This window comes from Megachile rotundata, chromosome 13, assembly GCF_050947335.1.
Source record: "Megachile rotundata isolate GNS110a chromosome 13, iyMegRotu1, whole genome shotgun sequence".
In the NCBI taxonomy this organism is placed as follows: domain Eukaryota; kingdom Metazoa; phylum Arthropoda; class Insecta; order Hymenoptera; family Megachilidae; genus Megachile; species Megachile rotundata.
The window spans coordinates 5,919,694-5,944,196 of record NC_134995.1 but is presented as its reverse complement, the minus strand read 5'-3'; the positions used below and the strand labels follow the sequence as shown (position 1 = coordinate 5,944,196).

General features: G+C 34.5%; 1 protein-coding gene across 9 annotated transcripts in view; it reads left to right on the top strand.

Annotated features, from left to right (window-relative positions):
• Window positions 1–24,503, top strand: part of LOC100879998 (bruno 3) — a 465,868-nt gene that overhangs the window by 282,143 nt on the left and 159,222 nt on the right. For 7 of the 9 annotated variants that reach the window (XM_076539334.1, XM_076539335.1, XM_076539337.1 and 4 more), the window contains exon 1: window positions 15,998–16,461. The exons of the other annotated variants lie outside the window; for them this stretch is intronic. In XM_076539334.1, coding sequence (XP_076395449.1) covers window positions 16,411–16,461 — 51 coding nt within the window. In that variant the 5' untranslated portion in view covers window positions 15,998–16,410. Of the gene's footprint in view, window positions 1–15,997; window positions 16,462–24,503 lie in introns of those variants that run through there. 9 annotated transcript variants of the gene reach the window in all.

Here is a 24,503-nt window from a genome sequence, read left to right as displayed (position 1 = left end):
TTCTTTCCACCTGGTGGCCGCTAGAGTTCACCGTAATCACGAGAGAAAACTAGAAGGGGAGAATGTTCGTAGACAAGGAGGATATAGGCGCTTTTTTTTTTCTTTCTTTCTTTCTTCTTTTTTTTGTGTATCAACCCACGAATACACGTAGCACACAGAACGTAGAAGCGGCCGCGTGCATAATGTACGAGTGACGCGAAAGCCCGTCATTTCAAGCCGTACGGCCGCTTTCCTTTTGTGACATCGATCTGCTGGCGTCTCAATAATTCAGCGCGGGAACAGCGCAAGGCGCACAAGCACCACCGCCATTGCCGTGGCCACCGGCATCGGTGTACCTTCACCTGCATCACCTGCGATGAAAGAAATATTGCGTTTGCGATAGGTCAGGTACACTTCAGACTTCAGGAGTTTCGAAATTTCGAATATATGTAGTTATGAATTTATACGTTTCTACGTTTTTCAATATTCTGGATTAAATCTATACGTTTCGAGGACCAAGGATCAAATCCAAGTTCAAATCACAAGTTACAAGTAATCAAGTTGTACGTCCCAAGTTCCAGGTCCCAGGTCCCAGGTCTCAAGGTTCAAGTCTCAAGTTCAAAGCTCAAGCCTCAAAGTTCAAGATTTCAGTCTCAGTTCCACGTCTCAAAGTCCAAGTCACAAGTCCAAAACCTCAAGTCTTACGCCCCAAGTCCCACGTCTCAAGGTTTAAGTCACAAGTCCAAAACATCAACTCTTACGTCCCAAGTCCAAAGTCTCAAGATTCAAGTCTCAAGTCCAAAGCTCAAGCCTCAAAGTTTAAGGTTTATGTCTCAGTCCCAGATCTCAAAGTCCAAGACACAAGTCCAAAACCTCAACTCTTATGTCCCAAGTCCTTAAACTCAAGGTTCAAGTCACAAGTTCAAAACCTCAACTCTTATGTCTCAAGTCCAAAGTCTAAAGTTTCAAGTTCCCAATTCCAGATTCCCAGATCCAAGTCCCAAGTCCAATAATCACAAGTCCAAAGTTTTAAGTGCCCAATCCGAGGTCCTCACATTCTAGTCTCTAGTCTCAAGTTCAATAATGACAAGTCCAAAATTTCAAGTCCCAAGTCTGAAGTGTCAAGTCCCTAGTCCCAAGTTCTAAGTCTCAAGTTTCCAAGATTCTAAATTTTCAGATTTCTGACATTACAAGTCTATAATTCTTAAGTTCTCAAGCTTCCAAATTTCTACCTTTTTCGATTTCTAAATTCTAAGTCCTTACATGTTAAATACCGAAATTTTGAAATCCTTAAATTTCTTAATTTCCGAACTTCCAAATTTTTTAATTTTCAAATTTCCAAATGACCAAATTTCCAACTTTCAAGCTTGCAAAATTCAAAATTTCCAAGTATTCAAATTCTTAATTCCTAAGTATCCAAACTTACGAATTTCAAAAATTTTCAAGTTTTTAATAATGTAAATCGTCAATTTCCAAGTTTAAAAATTTCTAAATTTCTAAATATTAAAATTCTTAAATTTGTAAGTAAATATTTCAATTGTTAAGTTTTAAATGCATAAAATTTGGAACTAACTTCTAACTTTCAAATCGCATAATTTCTAGATTTCTATTTTCACAGGAAAGCAAGATTATACAACATGATATGTCTCTGTTCCGTATGATGCACTTTGATATATCACAGAGTGTATAGTGTTACCGGCGTCGGTGTACCTTTACCCGCATCACCTGCGATAAAAGAAATATTGCGTTTGCGTCAGGTCATATACCTACGTTTCAGTCCTTATGATTTTCTGAACTTCAAATATCTACATATATTTCTAATTCTTTCGATTTTAAAATTATAAATTATTTAGTGTCCAAATTCCAAGTCTTGGGTTCTCAATATTTTTAAATACTTAAACTTCTGAATTTTTAATAGTATTCATTTCTAATACTCAAGGTCATAACATTTCAAATTCTTAAATTCATAGGTCCAAAATTGCAAATTTCTAAATTGCTGATTTGCTCAATTTCTAATTTCATGAATTCTTAAATTCTAAATTTTCAAATACTTAATCCATAAATTCCAAATTTCTAAATATCAAATTCCCAAATTCTTAGATTCCTAAATTCCTAAATTCCTAAATTCCTAAATTCCTAAATTCCTAAATTCCTAAATTCCTAAATTCCTAAATTCCTAAATTCCTAAATTCCCAAATCCTCAAATTCCACATTTCCACAATTCCTAAATTCCTAAATTCTTAAATTCCCAAATTCCCAAATTCCCAAATTCCCAAATTCCCAAATTTCCAAATTCCCAAATTCCCAAATTCCCAAATTCCCGAATACCCAAATTCCCAAATTCCCAAATTTCCAAATTCCCAAATTCCAAAATTCCCAAATTCTCAAATTCTCAAATTCTCAAATTCCCAAATTCCCAAATTCCCAAAATTCCAAATTCCCAAATTCCCAAATTCCCAACTTCCCAAATTTCCAAATTCCTAAATTCCCAAATTCTCAAATTCCCAAATTCCCAACTTCGCAAATTCCCAAGTTCCCAAGTTCCCAAATTCCCAAATTCTCAACTTCGCAAATTCCCAAGTTCCCAAGTTCTCAAATTCTCAAATCTCTAAATTTCTAAATTAAAATTCTCAACACCATCACCTTTCCACCTTGAACCCCACTAAAAAAGTCTACGATTTATCGCACGCGACTACAAACCAAATAATTACTTTAAGAATGGTCATCCGTACTTAAATTGTCCAAAACTCATCGAGTATTATTCCTCCAGTTAATCCTATAAGTGATAATTATCTTAGCTTTTACTTTTAGGCCCTTTGCTCAAATTACGAGAAGATCTCATCCCAGTTGCGAGATCGGCTTGTCAAACCACCCCTATTTCAGTCTCCGACGTTTAACCACCTAGCGACCCTCTTTCCCGTTTCTATCCCTCCTATAGTTGCTACCCTCCCGCCACGTGACCTCGACAATGCCACCCTTACGTCCGGTTGTCACCAACAAGCAACTACCTCTCAACTAACGACAAATTAACACTAGACTTGGGCAACTTGCGTACATGCGGCACGGTGCTTTGATGTCTATTCAGAGTTTCAGTCTTTCTTCCTAAAATTGCAAGTTCTTTACCGAAGGAAAGGGTTATCTTTAATTACAACGATTTTTTAGTTAATGGAAGTATTTTAGTAATTCAGAAATGGTCTGAAAATTTATTGGATCATTTTTTGACGTCTTTTATATTTTCTTGGACAGTACTTTTGTTACAGTAGAAAAAATGGGAGACTTGCTATGAGTTTCACTTGCGGAAATTCCTTTGGAGTATGAAATTTTTGAATTTTTGAGTTCGTATATAGAACATTTTCGTTTGACAATAAAAATTACAATTTCGTTGTAAATACATTTTCCTGCAAGCGTTAAAAAATTGTTGAATTCAATTTTCCAAAAATATCGAATTTTTCCAAAAACGTCCGGAAAGAATTGAATTCAATTTTCAAAGAACATAAACAAATGGAATTCAATTTTCCTACAAATGTTGAAAAACAGCTGAATTTCCCAAAACACCAAAAACGTGCCGAATTTAATTTTCCTATCACCGTTGAAAATGTGCTGAATTCAGTTTCCCAAAAACGTCGCAATGATCCAACGTCAAAAAATGATACAATTTTCCAAAAATGCTGTTTTATGAAAAACATTGCTCCCGTATATTTTTCTATAAAATCACTGTCATGTACCTCGTATAATGTCAAGCTCGATAGCGGCGTTCTAAGAAGGGAAGATAATAAATGATAAAAACATTGTTTACATGGCCGAGCGAAGAGTAGATCGCAAGCCGGCAGCGTTGCAGGCCAACGGACCGCAAAATCAGATGCAGTTATTAAAGAAGGGGAGGCAGAAATTTGAAAATTATCGATTCTTCGTTCGATTCGTTCGAGTGTGCGATGTAATAAAGTTCACACGCGAGTGCGCGTCATTAGCAGGGGAAACGACGCGGCGTATTTTTTATATGCGGATGCCCGCGATCGATTGGCCTCGTTTGTCGGCTCGTCGGAAAGAGTGTAAAAATTTAATTAGAACGACAATGATGTAACGTTAACGTTACTTACGATTTTCCTCTGATAATACTGCAACTATCGCACAGGGCAAAATCGCTTAGTTTTAATCCTAGAACGGACATTTAACCCCTTGCTACAATGTCGTGTGCGCTCGTGACGCTAGCTTTGGAGTGTGACCCAACTTGTATTTTTACTGCAATTCAATTTTTAATTAAATTGTGATACACTATAATACACTTCAATTGTATACACTGGATTAATCAAGAATGATCAAGGATAACTGAAAGTGAGATGTGCTCAACATTTTAACTTTCTTCAGCTGCCTTGTAGCAATAATTAACTAGCTGCGAATGACACAGCTGTCTATAAAATTGTAGGTTGAGGGAGTAACCACTTATAATTATTGTACATAAGAAAAGTACAAATATAACTGAATCTGTAAACGAAGATTTTGATAAAAGATTCTTGAGGATATTTGCTTTTCCACCGTAGAGACTTTCAGTATCAGCCATTTGTATACAAATATCAACCAATTGCCATAAGGAAAGAAAAAAAAATGTTTAAACTAACGTTAGAATAAAAAAGTATGCGAAGAAAGTTAAAAGAAAAATGTGATAAAGTTTGAAAGGTCTGGAATCTTCGTCTTGCATTTCGATAATTCCGATTGATGCTCCCATTGTCTGCGTTCTATTGTCAGCTAAAATGAGTGTGTTACTTCTTGGATGCGACTTAACAAGCTACATAATCGGCTTCTCGTACAAAGCACGTTACCAAAGTACCTTAGAGTCTCGCAAACTTCTTGCAGACGGGAGGGCCAGCTTAAAAATCGTAGTTCCATCCACTTTTTCTTGCATAAAGTGTTTTTACGTGGTATGAAGCTACACCGTGAAAGAAATGAATCAGTGTCTGAAGTATGCTCGTATCGGAGGTACATTCAGAACTTTCAAAGTGTAATTAATCTTCTTTCGTTTTCGAACGTCACAGGACATCCTGCGATGTGCGTTTTTCCTCTATTTTCAGAAAATTCATGCGAAATTGAAGACGTAGCCAGTGTTTACCGTGTTACAAGACTTGACAGGTGTAATCGTTCTTATCGATCTTAAGAATCTAGTGACGTCAAGTAATATTACTACTGTAGTTAACTCAGAAATTGGAGAGACTCCATTTGGTCGGACTAGAAAAATACCTCACTTCGGTGGTGCATGTCCTTGTGCGTGTTAGGTAGTCGTAGGGTTAAGGTTTAATTTCCTTAAGTCCAACGACCCACGAACGAATTGATGAAATTTCGTCCGTATGGATGCCGCCCCGTAAACGTAGATTGACGCTTAGACTAACACTCTTGAGCAAATTTGTTTCGAATCCTAATGAACCGGTAGTTAATTGAACTGTTAAACCACGACGGGAAATATACTTGAATACTACGATGTAATGTAGACAACCAAGGAAATGGCGTGTAGGCCCAGGTGTTTGGAAGGACTGCGGCCCCAATTGGTCAGAATAGAAAAATGGACGCCTCCCACGTATTTTCAGCGGTATATTGGCTCGAGCGACCCACACCAATTAGGCCAAAAACAATGACAGTCGGCAACGTCTCGAGAGTGAGATAGTGCGAATTGCGTGATGCAGTTGTTATTGTCATTATTATTCTTATTTGACGAGATGTCACGCCGGAAGTGTTTACGGTGGGGATAAGCGGACCGAGTGGTTTCTTTTACTTTGGTCGACCTCCTCATGCGCCAATTCTTGGGTTGTCTACGGTAATTGCTCCGCGATTTTCCGGACGCGACGATCACGAGCTGAGAGTTAGGTTTCGTTAGACGCGGGGAAAGTATGGCTTCACTGACAGATTCTGGATAGTGATAATCAATTTTGACGCTTGGGTGTCAATACAAGCAATCTTGTTACCTACATTTTTTATTTGAGCACTTATACTTTTGAAAGGTGCGGAATTTTTCTTTATAAACTTGGCTGAATTTAAAAATAGTAACAAACTTAAATTTTTACATGCAAATGTTTTTACATAAAAAATGTATAAAAATATATAACAGACTGTAAGTATAGTTATATATAATATACTAATGCAAAAGTAGACTAACAATAATTTAAATCCGCATAAAAGTATTACTATATAATTCTAAAATTATTGAAAAATATTTGTACAAAAAAATACGGTATTAAAAACAAACAAGTATCTTCTATCTAAATTTCAAATAAAGCGAAACATGAAACTATTTTAACGTTAAAGAGAGATCGAAGATTGGTAGGAGGTTAAAGCGAAACGAAACAATTCTTCATCCTCCCCTACATGTGACGCACTTATATAATTCCATTATTTATAACCAATATCCGGTACACGAGGGGATAAAATGAAAGGAAAGAGGCTACGGCTTAATGTAATTAATTTTGGAGGTTTCAACGTCCGACTGTTCTTCTGTACAGAATAGAATTTCTAAAAACCTTCAGTAAATGTATTATACGCGCAGAAGCTCGAGCGGGTTTCATATTTTATTAGATAAAATACGTATAAAACGGATAAAATGAACAAATGGAAATAATTATAAAACGAATGAAATGGTTAAAGCGGATAAATGAAAATAATTATATAATAGATAATCGTATTGAATATTTTATGCAAGTGTAGTAGCTTTTAATGATATTATATTATGTGGAAATTTGCACAGAGAAATATTCTTTTAAAAAATTATTGCAATACAAATTTTTAAAAATAAGTATAAGTTTGATTGGATTGTCTTTTATCTACAAATGAATGAAAATAAAAAAAAATGTTCTGTAAAATGTAAATGATAAACATTGAAGCTTTTAATGTTACAGTAAATGTTCATTGTTTAGCAAGCACCTTACAGAAATTAATGTAATGGAAGAATTGATAATAAATATTTTTTAGCGCATTTTACATTATGAATGTTTGTCTTAAATACTAGTTTCAAATTTCTGTTTCATTAAATTTCATATTCACTCTTAAACCTTAAAATAAAAACTATGGAATTTTTAAATTTAAAATAAAAGAATACTAAGTGAATTTTTAAAGAATGACTCAAATAAATAAATGAATTGTCAAAAATGATTCCACAAAATTTCCTTCGACTTCGATTAACCATATCACCTCAACTAATCTAGAAATCTAACAATAGATAATTAGAATTCGAATCGTACAAGATACAAACGTATGCTGATTAAACGCATCTGTTATGCACGCAATCATCGAACGCAAGTATGCGAGATTGAATCGACAGATACATACGTATAAAAGTTGTTCTCCCTCTAACAGCCGGCCTAACTTTTACCGCACCTGGGTTAGCTTCGATAGATCTCCCCTTCCGTTTCTTTTTTTTACCCCCAAAGCCCACCCTTGGAGAGCGTGGCGTCTGTTAATTTTTTCTCCCCTTTGAAACGCTTCACCCTGACTTCTACTCTGCTGCGCTTTTTCGACGTTCAATCGATTGGTCACCGATTGAAACTCAATCGTAATCGATGCTATCCGCTTTTGCCTTCTGCCATTTGAGATCCAACTCGGCATCCTCGATACGCTGCTTAAACCTTCAACAGGTTAACGTATCCATCGGAAATAAATGGCCAATCAGAGTTTTCGTGTCTTCTTTTCAGGATAGAAATATCATGTTTACATGGTGCTCACATCTTAGTGTATGAAAAACAAGTCGGTAATAGGAATGTGGAGACTTTGAGAGTTTGTGCTAAACTTTGGAAGTTTGGAAGTTTTTAATTGAAGATTTTAGAATTTTAAAAAGTTGGAAGTTTGAGACATCGAACTTTTAGCAACGTTGAACTTTATAAGCTTTTGGAATTTAGAGTTAGACTTCTGAAGTTTCTAGTTTTGAAATTTCAAAATTCCTAAAAATATGAAGGTTAATTACTTTTACTAAAGTTTTTATATCTTCCAATTTCTGATTTAATAAACTGTCAAATTTATAATTTCCTATTTTCTCAATTTTCTAATTTCCCAAATTTCCAATTCACTTTTTCTAAATTTCAAAGTTTTTCAGTACATTGCTGGAAAACATCAATAAGAAGAATTTCAGACGTGACGGATTTTTTGAAAAATTTCTAAATACCTTGGCAATCGACTCCCACACAGCACATAATTTTTGACGCAATTTGACTACCGGTGAGGATTTACGACGAACATATCCACGTACGTGTGTGAAAAATGAACGAAAAAGGTCATGATGTTGGTGCTATACCTTCGAGCTTGACACCGCGATTCAAACTGCAATTTTTCTGAAATATCGCCAACGACAACAGGGAACAACGCAGCGTGGATAGGCGTCGCTCGCACCGTTATGAAGAACTGTGCTTGTCAGCCAAGTGTCAGGAATTCTGCTCTTTTTTTCTCGAAAAACAAATAAAATTGGACCTAGTTCTGCGCCGGTGACGAGCAGACCAAGTGTTCGCCGAAGAGCTTGCGGTGAGATGCAGATTCATGGAAATTTCGAATTTAAGTACTTTAAGTACGAATTTAAAATGCTCAGAGATTTGGGAATTTTCTAATTTTGGGATTTGATGGGTTTAGGGGTTGGAAATTTGAGATATAGTAAGTTGGGGATTTGAATATTTGGGGATAAAATTGATTCCATTGAAATGTTTATTCACATTTTTATTCAAGCCCACATAAACGGATAACATTGTCAAAGAAACATACAAACTTGATTTTCGAAACCAAAGCTAAAATTTGAAAATTCTTGTACAAGAAATTAAAACAAGAAATTGTACAACATGTTTTACATGTGGAAGTATTCGCAAGCTAAATATTAATACATATCGATACGAAAGAAGTAGATTCGAAGGTTCTCAAGGGTGACGTCGATTCCGTAGAAGCCGAAGCACCAGTCTCCCGAGGATACTGCAAAATCTGATCACGAACGGTATTATCATGGTACGTATCTTCGGAGGCAAGATATTATTCATGTACCATATACGTTGTAAAGAAGCCACGGGCCATGGTGAATGTGATCGTGGACTACCCTCGCTAACTCACGGGAGATCCTTTTACCGGGTTTGCCGGTACCCAAGTTCGCGATTAGCGACCCTTCCTAACTCGATGCAGGGTATTCGGCCTACCAACCCTACCATGACTCCTCGATGTTCTATTGCTACCCTGCTTTTCTTGATTCTCCTCTTCCTCATTTTACGACACTTCGCATTGAAATCCCTCCACTTACTCATTATTCGTTTAGCTGCCGCCCTTTAACGACCGTCTTATCTTTACGTTTCGCGTCAGCTCAGGAATTCATGACCATGCTTTTCTGATCGCTAGTTGCTAGTAAAATCGTGTGTGAAACAGGAAATACACTTTTCGTTCTGTTAGACTGATTCTCAGAATGAAACAGTTAAAAATTGTATCAGGTTATCAATTTTTACCATTACCAGACTTTTGGTAACAATCATTACCAGACTTTTCCTAAAATTTCGTGATTTTTAAAAATTATTATGTTGTTCCGTTTAAAATATTTAGTAAATGAATGTTGTTCTATTTAAAATGTTTATTAGAATAGAAAACTTATGAATAAGTTTTCATTATCAAATGTATCGGAATCAAATATCAAATGTAACGTGAGGCTTCAAACTTTCGTTACAATTAACAAATTGCTGAAACTGTTTCTTTCGCCTGGTCTGCTCGCGTCCGAAAATTACTTCCTTCTCTATGACAGTGCAAATTGCCTGAACCAACAGAAAGATCAATGAGACGCAACATCTTTCGAAACTGTTGACAAAATATTTACTCAGCGACGACAGAAGATAGAAATGGAGAAAGGGACCAAGTGAAAGTTCGTAAGGAAAACTTGAACGAGGCCGCGTTGCTTTTTGATGACTTCGAGCAACTTTGCTTCGGGATGAGGACTGAAAAGGACTTTGAAACTTAAATTTCGATGTGGAACCAGAGCATTATGGATTAGTCGATCAATCTCTTCGAATTTTGAAAAACGTATAGAATATAAAATATGAAGGATTTTTAAATGTGGGAAAAGTAATTTAAATTTGCATGTACGAAATGTCTGATCTTGAAATTATCATGAATACCTGTATTTCTTATTTGTCATATGTGTTACTTCTTCTACATTTAATATATGAAATTGTTTATGTGACTATACTTTTATCGCACAAGACTGTATTTGAAATTTCTCAGGGGTGTAATTATGACCACAAAGTGGATAAAAATTATGTGATCTGTAGACTGTGCATTTATACGTACTTTAGGTATATCATACCACAGATATATCATACACGCACATATGTAGTCATACAGTATCAGATTTGTTCTAATTTCATGAATGTTTAAATTTGCCTATTGGACAATAACTATGAGTAAATCCTATGAAAGTTTTATGTTCATTCTTCTATGAAATTTTTGTACATTCTAAATGTGAACAGAACAGTCCCAATGTTGGTATGCTGTAGTTAGAACCATGTTAAATAGAACTATCCTAACGTAAACATTAATGTGGATGACATTGTTTTAACGTGGATGAATGTGGATAAACTCGTGCTAACGTAGATGTGAATGTGGTTAGAACCATCCTAATAGAACCGTCCGAACATACCCACGTACCCACAACCGTCCAAATGTGGATAGCACAAATTGATAAAACTGTCATAACGTGATAGAGGTCCTAATGTGGACATAAGTGTGGACAGAGTGAACATAGTTTTTATTTTCAAGATATCATAACACGTTATGCGATAAACATACATTTATGACCCTACACGAAGGGGGTAACAAGAGACACGTGTCTGAAATTAATGAAAAAGTAATTACATATAAGACAAAGGTGATCTTGTCGACAGACATACGTTTATGTCGTAGCCACACGTTTCGTGATATTTTTTCGTGACACGCGAGGACAAGCGTTCGGAATAGGTGGTTGTGTCTGTACTTACGTGTTCAAGCTAATTCGATAGAATCCCATGACGTAATCGCACGCGATCGATTACGTCACTGGGTGGCAGCTCAATGCGAAGTCGATCGATCTCCCATAAATTACGGATGATCCTCGACTAGCTACGAGACGTCCACTCATCCCCTATCAAGCACGGCTCGTCTGTCGAGTTGCGGGTGCAACGACTAAGCCCTCTATCTGACCCTTCCAGACCCTTTTCGTTTCACGAATCTTCATCGGATCCACTCGGCCATGTCATACGCATTCGTCCTAATAACTGCTGTTCGCGTCTGAACCATTTGTTGGGGAAGTGTCTAAAAAGATCGTCGCGGGAACTACTTTTTGACGAAGAGGTTCCTTCTTCCTGAGAAGTTTCTTAAGGTGTTTTATTAAGGAGTATAATCAGATTTTAATATTACATGTACCACTAAAATAAATCTACACTAAATCACATTCTTATACGTCAGTACAATATATATCAATAATGGAATCAATGACCTTCCTAACCTCACATTTTTAAGAACTCTCAAGGATCATGTACTCAATTACAATCATTATACATTTTGTATTATTTTCTTTTATAATAGTTCTGAAAAAAAAATATAATGAAAGGAGTTGATAGAATTTTATATCTTTGACTATGCAAAATAGACTTATTTCACATTGAAAATGTCTACTAAACTTCATCACACCTAAAGTGCGTCGTGAGTGCGTCATTTGAATGTGCCATTTGAGTGCGTCACGAGACCAAATTACGTGAAAAAAGGTAGCAGCTTTGTCTTACTTCCCAGAATTCTATCCCATAATACACGACTATAGTACTTAACGCGATAAGCCATGTCCAATCAAGCAGAAGCACCCTGTTCCCCAAAAATCCAGCCACGTTTCTAAAACTACCCCTCGCGTATCATTTCACGGATTAATCGGATAGATATACTCGAACGACTGTGCTTCGTTAAAGCCAGTTTCGTTTCCTGGAATCATTCGTCGCCGTCCGCGCTTCATCTACAGCCGAACCGTCGCAGAAGCGTCACTATCCAAATCCGCCATTATCGGAACTCTTGCCGCCTCAGTAGGTACCTACTCGTGAAATCGTCGATGGAAGAGGAAAAAAAGGAGCGGAGAAACAGAGGAGAAGGAGTAACGAAAGAGAACGACGTGGCAACGGGAGAAGGACAGGCATAGAACGTCCGTAACGTCGGAAGAGCCGGGAGCAATTTCCGGTGGCTTTTGTGCGCCCTTTAAAAACGCGAGCTACTGGCAATGCCGGGAGGGCGGAGAAAAAGGGGTAGCGAGGAGAGGTCGGAGTTTTGTGAATGTACGTACGAGTGGTTCTTCTGGACCAACAAATCCCTGGCCGAAGGAGGGAGGAAAGTCGAGAGGTTAACTGCAGGTCCTTACGCGTTCTTCCTCTCCATTCGCGTGCTTTATATTTCGCTTTTCCTTCGTTGCCTTCTGATCCGCGTTTATCTCCTAATACGATCTCGAGTCCAACCTGGGGGCGTATTTCCGAATGACTCTGATAATGAGGAAAATTTCAATAACAGTGAATGCCAGCATGTTCGGGTTAACGCGTTCCACATCAACCGATTTACCTTCACGCTAATTTCTGAGCTGTATTGTTCCACTCGAGTACTTGAAGTACTCGAGGATGAATGTGCACGATTATTTTCTGTAGTCTTGGGAGTCACTTCGAATAATTGTAGGTCGAAAATGGTTGTCTATCTTTTTTGTTTTCACTTCGTATTCTTTTCAAGGGACTTCTTGTCATATTTGCACAATATTGAAGAAGAAATATCTAATTATCTATTATGGTAATATATTGTAAACTATATAATTCAGAATGACAATGTCATATTTTAAACATGTGACATATGTTTGATGTGTGACTTCAAATATGTAACATGTGGAACATATGACGATGGTACATTTAACTTACCTCAATACTTCTATAAATACTCCTTAATTTTGGCTAATTTTATTTTAGTTAATATTTAAAACATGTAACATATGTGTAATGTGTGAATTCAAACAGGTAACATGTATAACATATGACAATGTTACATTTAACTTACCTCGATAGTTCTATAAATACTGGTTGATTTTAGCTAATATTATTTCAGTTCATTTCACTTAACATTAGCTAATTTTTGTTTATTTTAGATAATTAATTAATTTTAATTCGTTTCACTTATCTTACCTTAATGTTAGTTAATTTTGTTTAACTTTTTTTGATTTTATTTAATCGTAATCAATTTCATTTAATTACAATAAACTTTGGTTACTTGTATCTAATTTTTCTTAATAGTAATTCATTTATTTAACGTTCGTTGATTAACATGAACTCTAATTCATGTAACCTGACCTTAAATCAAGTAAATTTTTAAATGTTACGAAAATGTATTTCAATTAAAGTACCACTCGTTAAATAACCGTTTTAATCAATTTAATTTGATTATAATAAACTTTGGTTACTTGCATCTAATTTTGTTTAATAGAAATTCATTTTATTTAACGTTCGTTGATTAACATAAATTCCAATTCATGTAACCTGACCTTAAATCAAGTAAATTTTAAAATGTGACAAAAATGTATTTCAATTAAAGTACCACTCGTTAAATAACCGTTTTAATCAATTTAATTTAATTATAATAAACTTTGGTTACTTGCATCTAATTTTCCTTACTAGTAATTCATTTATTTAACGTTCGTTGATTAACATAAATTCTAATTCATGTTACCTGACCTTAAATCAAGTAAATTTTAAAATGTGACAAAAATGTATTTCAATTAAATTACCACTCGTAAAATAACCATCTCATAAACCTTATAAACACCTTCAAATTCTATGATACAAAAGTGTACATAAAAAACGTCCTACGACATAACCTCGAAAAATTGTAATCCCTGAAACAGTCGTTACAATTATAGTACCAGAATACGTTTGTCCAAGTGGAAAAGTTATATCCGTATCTTCCCACAAATTTATTTATCTACCGGCAGTTTTTCGTGTTATCATTGGACGTTATAATGCTCCCGATACGATTCGTCTCCAGGGAACTATCGAAGAAGAAAGAACCGTTTCTTCCATACTTTTTGTTCCAATCGAATACGCGTTTATATTATGTGTAACGTACATATTCCATTATGTAGAGCAAAGGAAATATTATTTCTAAGAGACCGCAGCCTCTTCTCCTTGTTACGTATACATGGAAACATTAGAATTTAAATGCCGACTGCTCCTCGCATTTCCTTACACATAGCTTGCTTTTAAATTCTATCTATTTTCGACTATCGATCGTAATAATGCATGCCGGTGAACTTCAATAAAATTTTCTTCTATTTGTTTTATCGCTATTCACGCAATTGTTATCGCAATTCACGTTAGAAAATACGTTAGTATTCCTCACATTCGACGAACAAAAGTTTGCTATTTTTGAAAGTCGAGTAAACGGCGTTCTCGTGGCAGAATGCCACTGGTCTAGGGGATTTTAACGCTCGAAATCGTGGCAAGGAGATTTCATCGACTCGCAGGAACACGACACCAACTGTTTAATCGCTCGTGCTCAGATGTTTATCCGGTTGTAAATAAAATACGTAGTGTAAATACATCGTGTAGTCTGTCAGATCATATGATTTATGATCACTCTGCAGACTTTGATACGCAGTCGTTCCTCAGCAAATTGCAATTAATTTCTTCCTTGTTCGTTTTATTTCGCATGATACGATTAAAATTTCTCAGTCACATGAAAAATATTTGATAACCGCTAGAATTAATAAAAGTCGTCATGCATTTAATAACACTGGTGTTAAATTGGTATTAATATAAATAGTATTATATTAACATTTATATATTTATATTATTAATGTACATAAATGTATGTAAACATGATACATACATGTGGTGTTTAGAGAAATATATGAACGTTTCAAGAAGAAAATGATGGACCCCATTTTTTAATTTTTCTTTAAATTTCGACAGAGAGATAAAAAGGTAGAGTGAAAAGATAAAAATAAATTAGCATAATAGCACTTTACACGTAACTTTTTCTTAAATTTATATATGTTCACATATGTGTATTATTCATTTTAAAAATCAGCTTCAATTTCAATGTAGCCAATTTAAAAATCTATACATTTGAAAGCATACGACTTCACTTAAAAACATAAATTATTAAAAATAAAAAAATTCAAAAACTTGAAAATTCTAAAATTCTCAAGTTTAGCTCCATACGTCTCATGCAAAAGAACCGTTTCCCAAAAGCGCACGCGCAGTGCCATTAAACGCGCAACAGCGTTAAAATGTAGCGAAGTGCATGAGCCAAGAAACTTTTTGGCAGTCGTTGATCCGCGTTAATAGATAGCATATCCATTGCTGCGAAGAAGGCCGGTAGTAGCGCTTTTCCCATTACGGGTTCGGTCGATTTTACGCGTAGTAGGATATATACATACATCAAGCACGCACACGTGCGTAGTTCTTTCCCAGGGACAGAATCCGACCCTTAGTACCTTCGAGAGCATCCGCCAGCTCGGCCGTGTCCCGGTTTTCTTTCTTTTTCGGGGACACCAACATGGGGCTCTAGAAAGCGCTCACGCGCTTCTTTGATTGGCCGAATGCTATGGGGTTTCATCGATATAAGACAAGATAGAGCGAGAGGCACGATCGAGATGACAAGGACGCGGCGATCGAAGGACTCGGTTAGAAAGAAAGACAGAGGGTGAATTACAAGGACAGGGGGTGGAGTAGAAAGGGACGAAAGATGGGTTGGGCAACAAAGAGAAAGAAACGCATAAAGCAGAGAAAGAGAGAGAGAAAGGCATATATCGGCTGGTACGAGGGTGCGTGGGCTTTCTCTCAGAGGGTGCGTAGAATCAAAAGGGGGGACATCGAAAGGAGAAAGGGCCGACGGGGTTGCAGAGGGGCGAGGGCTACGGGGATCGGTGCTGGTAGGGGGATAGGAGGAAGAAGGGGGATGGCGGTCGGGAGGGTGGGTGGTGGGGGATGAAAGGGAGAAAACTAGAGGGTGCGTGTAGGCCTGGGGAATCAGTCGTGGACGAGCTGCGTTCGGGGTTTTATCTGTAGCTCTGTCCCTTCCTTTCGTCTCCTTCGTACTTCTCGCCGCGCGCTACTCTCTTTCTCTTTCCCGAAAGGACGCTCAGAACGCGCGTACACCCCGGCACGTCCACGCGGAAATCCGTGCATTACGTGGAACTACCGTACCGGTGAAGAGGAAGAGTCGTACACGTTGCGTGCTCCTTTTGTGCTTGTGGAAAATCGCGGCCGGAAACACGTGCAATATAGCCGACGGTTCGGTGGCGCGCGTTCGCGCGACGAATTAAACACGCTCGTGCCGTCCTGCGCCCTGACACGCGACAGTGAACCTTTCGATTCCTTTGTGGTCGCACCGAGTGAGCTCGCGTTTTATTTCCTACAGCGGCACTCTTAAACACGGACCTGGAAACTCTCACCAATGGTTCATATAGTGGATGTTGTATCGTCGCGTCGGAACGACTTGCAAATGGTGAGTTCCAGTGCTCCAATGGATAGTGCGATTAATTCTAACGCAGTGAGACTTGCAACGTCTTTGTTAAATTCACGGAGGAACGAAATATCGGAGAATGTATTACGAGCATCGGAAACCGAGTCACGAAGTCGTTCGCCGGCGTAGGGCGCGGAAAATGCATAGCGGGGTCGTAAAAACGGGTGCTTCCGGTATAGACGTCCCGATAGACGGCCGCGAAAATGGATGAATCCGCGCGAGTTTACGAGCGTCGGATTTTCATGCACGTCCTCCTTTATGTCGGTCGGTCGGTCGCTCGTTCACGCATCGAACCCCTAAAAGTTTTTCGTGCGTCTGTTTACGCGCGGTTATTTCTGGCGGCATGTGCGCAACTGTTACGTTCGATGTATCCGTTATGCCCCCGACAGCCTGTTCGTACACGGAACGTTTACAATGGCGCCTCCTCACCCCGCTTTTGCATACGGACAGACACAATGCACGTGTACACGCATACATGCTCGGCGGAGTGCATTAGGCGCGGGTTACGTGCGGGCGCACGCGAAGAAACGCAGCTGTTCGATAGCGGACCGTTTCGAACCGATTTGAACATGTTCGACGAATCTGGCGGGTCTTTATCGACGAGTCGATAACGCGGTTACGATATTGCCAGAGAATTTTAAACCTTGCTGGAGTAGGATACTTGAAAGAAATTTTAAACGCACGATACCGCCAGCTGAAAATTGGGATGATAGCACGCTTTTAACTCTTATCTCGATTATTTACGTAACGTTGATGGAGAATTCGTTGCAATATGGGAATAGGTATTAACAGTTTGCAGTATGGGAATAGTTTGAACATCTCTTTTTAACATGACTTTTATTTAGATTCGTTGTTTAGTTTTTTGGAGTTTTGTATTATTGGTGAAACGAAAGATATTATAAAAAATATGAGTTGGTTAACAGATTTATTGAAAATAGTAGTACATAAAGAATTTTCCATGATTTTATGGTAAAGTCTAAGTATTATTGAGTGATTTTAATAAAGAGTAAGTGTAGTGTCTTAGATGAATTTGCAAAAAGAATCATTGTTTAGAAAATTATTTGTTGCACTGTACTCGTAGGTGGGTGACGAGTCAAACTTATCTTAGACAAATAAGGATTAAAAATAACCTTTGACTCTTCAATATATAAGATCTATATTTCTTAATTTTTAGTCAGAATGTAATACAATAAATTAATATAATAAATGGTCTGTGTCAAATGTCAGTATGAAACATTTTCATAGTTTAAGGTTAGGTTACTTAACATCCCTTATCTAAAAATATTTAATCGCTTTTGTAATCGAAAATAATATTACCAATTTTGTTATACATATTAAACTAATAATCTGTGTATTAATCTAAGTATAATGATATCACGATAAAATAAAACGTGTAGTGTAAATCAAATACAAGCTAATATTAAAAACTTGAAGCAAAATTTGAAAAAGAAACGAAAAAGAAATATTTTAAGAAAGAAGTGGTGTGTCGTAAAAGGAGAAAAATACATCTTTAAAAATAAGCAATACTATTTGCATTTTATTTATTAATAAAAGAATAATCAATCCTGGTGGTAAAAATGTTTTAGATCAGTTTTATTGCTATATATTTATTTTTGATAGCAGCTTTTTCCCAGGTGCTATGATAATTCAATTGGAATTCTGTATAGCTTAAAGAAAAAATTCGTTATCATACGATAGTTTTATTGAGATTTATGAGCGAGAGAATGACGTAATAGGCGAGGGTTAAATTTCCCATTCAGTGGAACGCGATAAAACGAATTGTTTCCTGTTTCGTATGGTCGACTTACCTATTCATGTCTCGCAGTTTACTATACACATTTGTGCGTGACCCGTAAAGTTCATTGCAGAAAACAAAGTGAAATACGTAGACAGGCTATAATTATAAATTATTATAAAATTGTTTTCTGATTGAATAACTATCTTATGTATTTACAAATAACTTATATTCGAATGTCATAGTATTTTATCAATTACTACTCTTTACATTTCAAGTATCATATTTTATTTTATTGTCATGATACAGATATTCTTCTCAATGATACTAAATTTTATTTATTTAAACCAATTCGTCATGTAACATATAATCTATTAGGAAATTTTTACATCGCAAAAATGTTGAGAAAATTTTTGAATGTCAATATTTTGTAGATATTTTTCAGGTAGTCATTTTGTTTAATTACATGTCGTCATCGATTGAGTAGCTAACTATAATTTTAACCCTCTTTTTCTCTAATAATTTTTGTTCCTTCTTTTGACGTAATTGGTGTTTGCCAAACCTCTAGATAATTACATAAGTTTTGAATCAAGTTTAAATTGATGATTTGTAGTGATGTATGTAACATACAGCAGCATATTCCTCAACTATCCTTTGCGTTTCACGTCCTTATCTTGATAAAATTAAAACGTATTTTCAACGTATAATATCTCTTATATTTGTTAATATATTACATCGCAAGTTTATAATAATCTACATTTATGCAGAAATACAATTTTACCTTGCATTTTATTTAAGTTTTTATCTCGGTTCTCGGTTTTTTAGCACAAATGTTTACGATTTAATTCTACTGAACGCGTTAGCTGCCGCAATGAAAATTTACAATAAAACAGTCCCTGAAAACAATTATTTAGTACACAATAATATCATCAACGTTAACAGTAATATTTCAATCCTTCATCAAAAATAAAAGAAATTGAAAATTACATTTACCCAATGAATAATTCTTACCTGTAAATTGTAGATTCCAACAAAGAATCAGTCATTTTGTATTAACATTGGTGAAATGTTTATCCGATCATTTTCTGCAATTTTAATTGTCAAACTGATATCACATACGTGATATTTTGCGGTACTTTTATGTCATCAGACTGTGTCAGACTCTATACGCTTCGGAATCGATTATTGCGTGCTGTAACTGGCAACCAGCCACTTTGTATTAAAAACGCTAATGAAGGCTTTGTGTAATTATTCCCGTAACCGTCATTTTAAACTTCGAATTGATATGGCATACCGGTCGAAAGCTTGGTTGTTGATTTATACAAAAATCAAATGATTTGACAAATTTCTTATTGGTGTGTTTAATAATTTTTTTTAATAAAATAGTTCTACTGAATAAAATACTTTCATTTACTATTCTAATACTATTATTACTATTCTTTTATTGTGAAATACTTTCATTTACTGTTCTGGTATTTTTATTGTAAAATACCTTTATTTACTGTTCTAATAATTTGATTGTAAAATTGTATTTACTATTATCACAATTACTATTAATTGTGTTTACAATTACTAATTAACACAATTTTCTATTACTATTAAACCTATCAACTTATAATGTACACTTACTTCAAGATAAAGTTAAATAATACATAAAATGATGAAATATAAATTAACATACATATTCTTTTAAAATAAACTTATATTTTTCAAACTGATACTTTGATCATTTCACCCCTTTGCAGTTTTAGCCCCAACATATTTGCACACTGACGTACAAAATTTTCTTACACAATATTTTTAACAAATCTTATCAAATATTATAATATTCTATTCACTTACCATTCACAGTTCCCAATCCGAGTTTCCATTAGAAGAAAAAATTTTTACAAACACAGGTGATAGATTCACACGGATATTTAAGTGTCGTCCACATATGTGGCAGTCAAATTAATGGTCCTCGGTTGAATTCGGGTAGCGATGACATATACTAAAATACACAGGTGGTTTTTACGTAATGCCCGACCTACTTACACAGCAAAATAAATTATCCGGGATAAGCAGGGCTACCTTCGGCCGGTACAGTGGCTTCGCGTCCATTTACCTGTCTTCCTGTCGATCGGAGCTTCCTTCGCGCGTTGACGTTGTCCGTCCTCTCTATACGGTACACGTTTGTATCGGAAACATTGAACAGAACATATGACGGGTTCTCACGAGAAGGCTCGGTGTTGATGCAGAGACGTACATTAATTAATGCAGTAGCACACGTGAATGTGCCGGCGCATAACGCCGTGGTAATGCAGCTCGCCACATGGCTCAGTTGCTTTGCTTGGCTCATCAATCCTAAAACCAGAACCACTGTACTCGATTTCTACTGCTCGATTCAAATGGAAAATTTGTTGATAATTCCCTCTTCGGGGTATAGGAAATAGAAAGTCTAAGAATAGGAAAGGTATTCTCAAAATACAGGAAAGAGAAATTAGGTTAGCTTGTTTGCTACTGTCATCAAATGGGAATTTGAATATTTTACTCGCAATAGAGTTATGTTAAATAAAGTTTCTGAATTTAATAAGTGTAATTTAATATAAGGTTTTACACTACTGTATTTTTTTGTAAACAGAAGTAAATTAGATTTTGTAAGAAAATAATAAAATTTGATACACATATTTTAAATATAAATGCATCGATAATTGTGAAAAATGACTATTGCAATTTGACTTCAATTTTAGAAAAATAAATACGCTTTGGCTAAAATTGAATATCTCTTTATTATTACCCAATAAATTATTAATTAATTTCGTTCAATAAAACAATTAAAAATAAAAGTTTAGTTTAGAATTTTTATCCTGGCATTTAAAAAAATTACAAATCTCTAAATTTCTAAATGAAAAAAATACACTTTTATACTTCGCAAAAATATTATAATTAATAATCCATTTTCCACATAATTTTCTCACAAAAACAATTTTTATTTTCTCATACTAATTGTGTTTTCATTAGTTTGAGTACTTTCTATTGTAGTATTTGAAAGATTATTTAATTTGTGAAGAACTTGTAAAACTTGTTATACATTGTACATTCACATCGTTTTTATGTAAAAATTTCATTGTAAAATGCGCTGTACGTTTCTTGTTTGTATCAATATAGAGTTTCACATTTATTATTCGACACTTTTCATTTTTATTCGTTTCGAATTTTGAAAGCTGCTTGTATTTAGAATGCATAATAAAATACGATTGCATCCTGCAATAAAATATGCATTCTGCTGTGTTGTAAATCAAATAAAAATTGTAACGCTGAAAATCGGTGGCAAGCATTTTACGCTTTTGTCATGGAATATATAATAAACTAAAACAAATTTGAAATTTATTATTAATGTCAGTGATGTCAACGTTTATGAAGGAAGAGAATCAGGAACACAGAACTTAGTTGTTAATTAAATGTACAGGTAATTAATTTATTGTCACAGTTTTCATGTTCAATATTATTTTTAAAGTGTTTACAAATTTTTGAATGTTTTCAATTTAATTTTACTGAAGTTATATAAATTACTTTAGGAGAATAAATTATTTCTAGCAAAGTTATGTCTAAAATATGGAGAACAAAAGAATAAGTTAGAGGAGATATGAACAATAAATGAAGTAATTAAAATTAACATGAAATGAAATATATAAACATTGAAAGCTAACCTGAGAATTTTTAACTAACCTAAAATAATGTTAGAAGTAAGAATATGTCTTCTTCAAGAATTAATAATAAATATTAAAATGTGATGTATTCACAGATTTTGAGGTTAGACTGCATATATTTACTAAAATATAAATCCTATATAAATATGAATATAAATCTTAATCTAAATATAAATTTTATATTTTAGTAATTTGTACTCAAAGTCTAAACTCAAAATTTATGAATATATTTCGCATTTTAATATTAACTATGTTTTCAATTGAACTACCCAGTTCTAAATTAGGTATATTTACATTTATTCGAAATTATTAAAATTCTTTTGACTCATGTAACATTTCAAAAATGAAACAAAATATAAGAAGTACATGATATTTTGAAAGACATTGTCGCTAATTTTTGAAACACGTGAAAATAACGCATGCAGTGAAACACGTGTGGATTCGGAACGACATCTTGCAAGTGAAGTAATACCTTGGACCAAAAATAGCTGCACCATAAAAATAAATGGTTCAAGAACCCTTTTCCTAGAACTCGTTTATTGTTTCTGATGCGTAAAACATGTCTGTAGATTTGGTGGTTAAATTACTTCTATACACAAACTAAACTTCATTGAATTACTTTTATTATGTAGGTTTTATTAAGTAGATGCGAACATTTATTTCATTTTTCAGAGGGTAATTTTATATTCAAGTGCGCTTTTAACACACTTGTTTTATTATATTTGTTCAATCAAGCTTATGTTACATAGCAATTTAAATATTTTAGATATCTTTTAGAAGTTGAGTTATTCTAAATTTTTAATTAGTATTCTTCACTCTTGTTGGAAGAGTTAATACACAATTTTGTTCAATTAAAAAAATTTAGTTGAACTAAACTTAACTAAATTTAACTAAATTAAGTAAACTAAATTAACTAAAGTAAACTTAACTAAATTTATGCAAGTTTAATTTACTCTTCTGTAAACATGTACATCTCTGAAAATACTATTGTATTTTTCAAGTTTTCTTGTAACACTATTTAAAGTTATAAACTACTTCTAAGTACATTTTCTGCTTTTCTTTCATATCTTTATCTTACTTAACTTCACACTATTTAAATTTTAAATACATATATCTTAACATCCATTTTATAATATTTAAATAAACATTTAATAAATATTTCTCAATTAATATATTAATATCAAAATTGATGAACAATTTACTCGAAAACTTTCTGACTCTCTTTCACTAACAGAGTTTAATTTTTAGTTTACCTTATATCACGTTCATTATATACCATTACATCGTCTTACAAAATTAATTGCCACTACCCTGCATAGCATACATAAATAAAGAAAATAGATAAATGAACACAGTGCTCTCATAAATTTTTGACTTTCATATACACACGACCTTCAGCACTTACAATATATTTTACCTTGTAAAATGAATGTACACGCTTATAAATTTCTTTTACCTTATAACCAGGACACATAAGCAATATTTTCATTTAATAAAATTACCTTTCAAATTTTTTTCTTAGAAGAATCATTATAAACATCTTAGCAACGTTGGGATTTAATAAAACATCTTTTACGATTAAAGTTAAAAATACGAAGTTTAATATGTATTTATGTTTACATTAAAAATAAAATTGCGTTTGCAATTTTTTTTCTATTATTTTATAAGAAATCTTTCTGTTCTATTATTTTTTATTTTTAGACGTTACTGGTTGAACAATTTTATTTGTAGCTTACTACTAGAGAAAGCTACTACTAGTTTTACTTGTAGAATTTCAACATTTCTGTTAATAGGTAGCAATTTTATAATTTACTAAAGATTCCACAAAAAGTTCACCAAATTGTTTTGAAATTATTTTTCTATTATCAGTTCTTCTCTATTTCGCTGTTGTAATGTAAACATTATAAGACATGGATTTAGATTTAAACTAATCACCACAAATTTTGTTACAAAACATTTATTGCAATTTGTCATACTAAATAAAATGAGATAGACCTCTCTCCTAGGAGGATCAAAAAAGCGTTTATTTATCTTGTTTCACCAAACGACGTTCTATAACCAAGGGCTTCACGAACCTTCATAAATTCAGATTCAAATCAAGCCATCACATTAGTAAAAAAATATCTATTTAAAATATCAAACTGTCGTATGAAATGAGGAAGTCTCCTAAAACGTTGAAAAAACGTTCCTTTCTATCGTTTCACTAAACAACGATAGAACCAAGGGCTTCACAAATCTTCATAAATTTAAATTCAAATAAAACTACCACATTAGTAAAAACAATATCTATTTAAAATATAAAACTGTCGTATGAAATGAGGAAGTCTCCTAAAACGTCAAAAAACGTTCCTTTATATCGTTTCACTAAACAACGATAGAGCCAAGGGCTTCACAAACCTTCACAAATTCAGATTCAAATCAAACCATCACATTAGTAAAAAAAATATCAAACTGTCGTATGAAATGAAGAAGTTCCCTAAATCGTTAAAAGAGCGTTCATTTATTTCGTTTAACCGACCAATGAAAGTACATCAGCGGTTCCGACTAATCATCGTATCGGAGATCTCCGGGTTTGCGCAATTTTGTTCGGCGCTGACAAA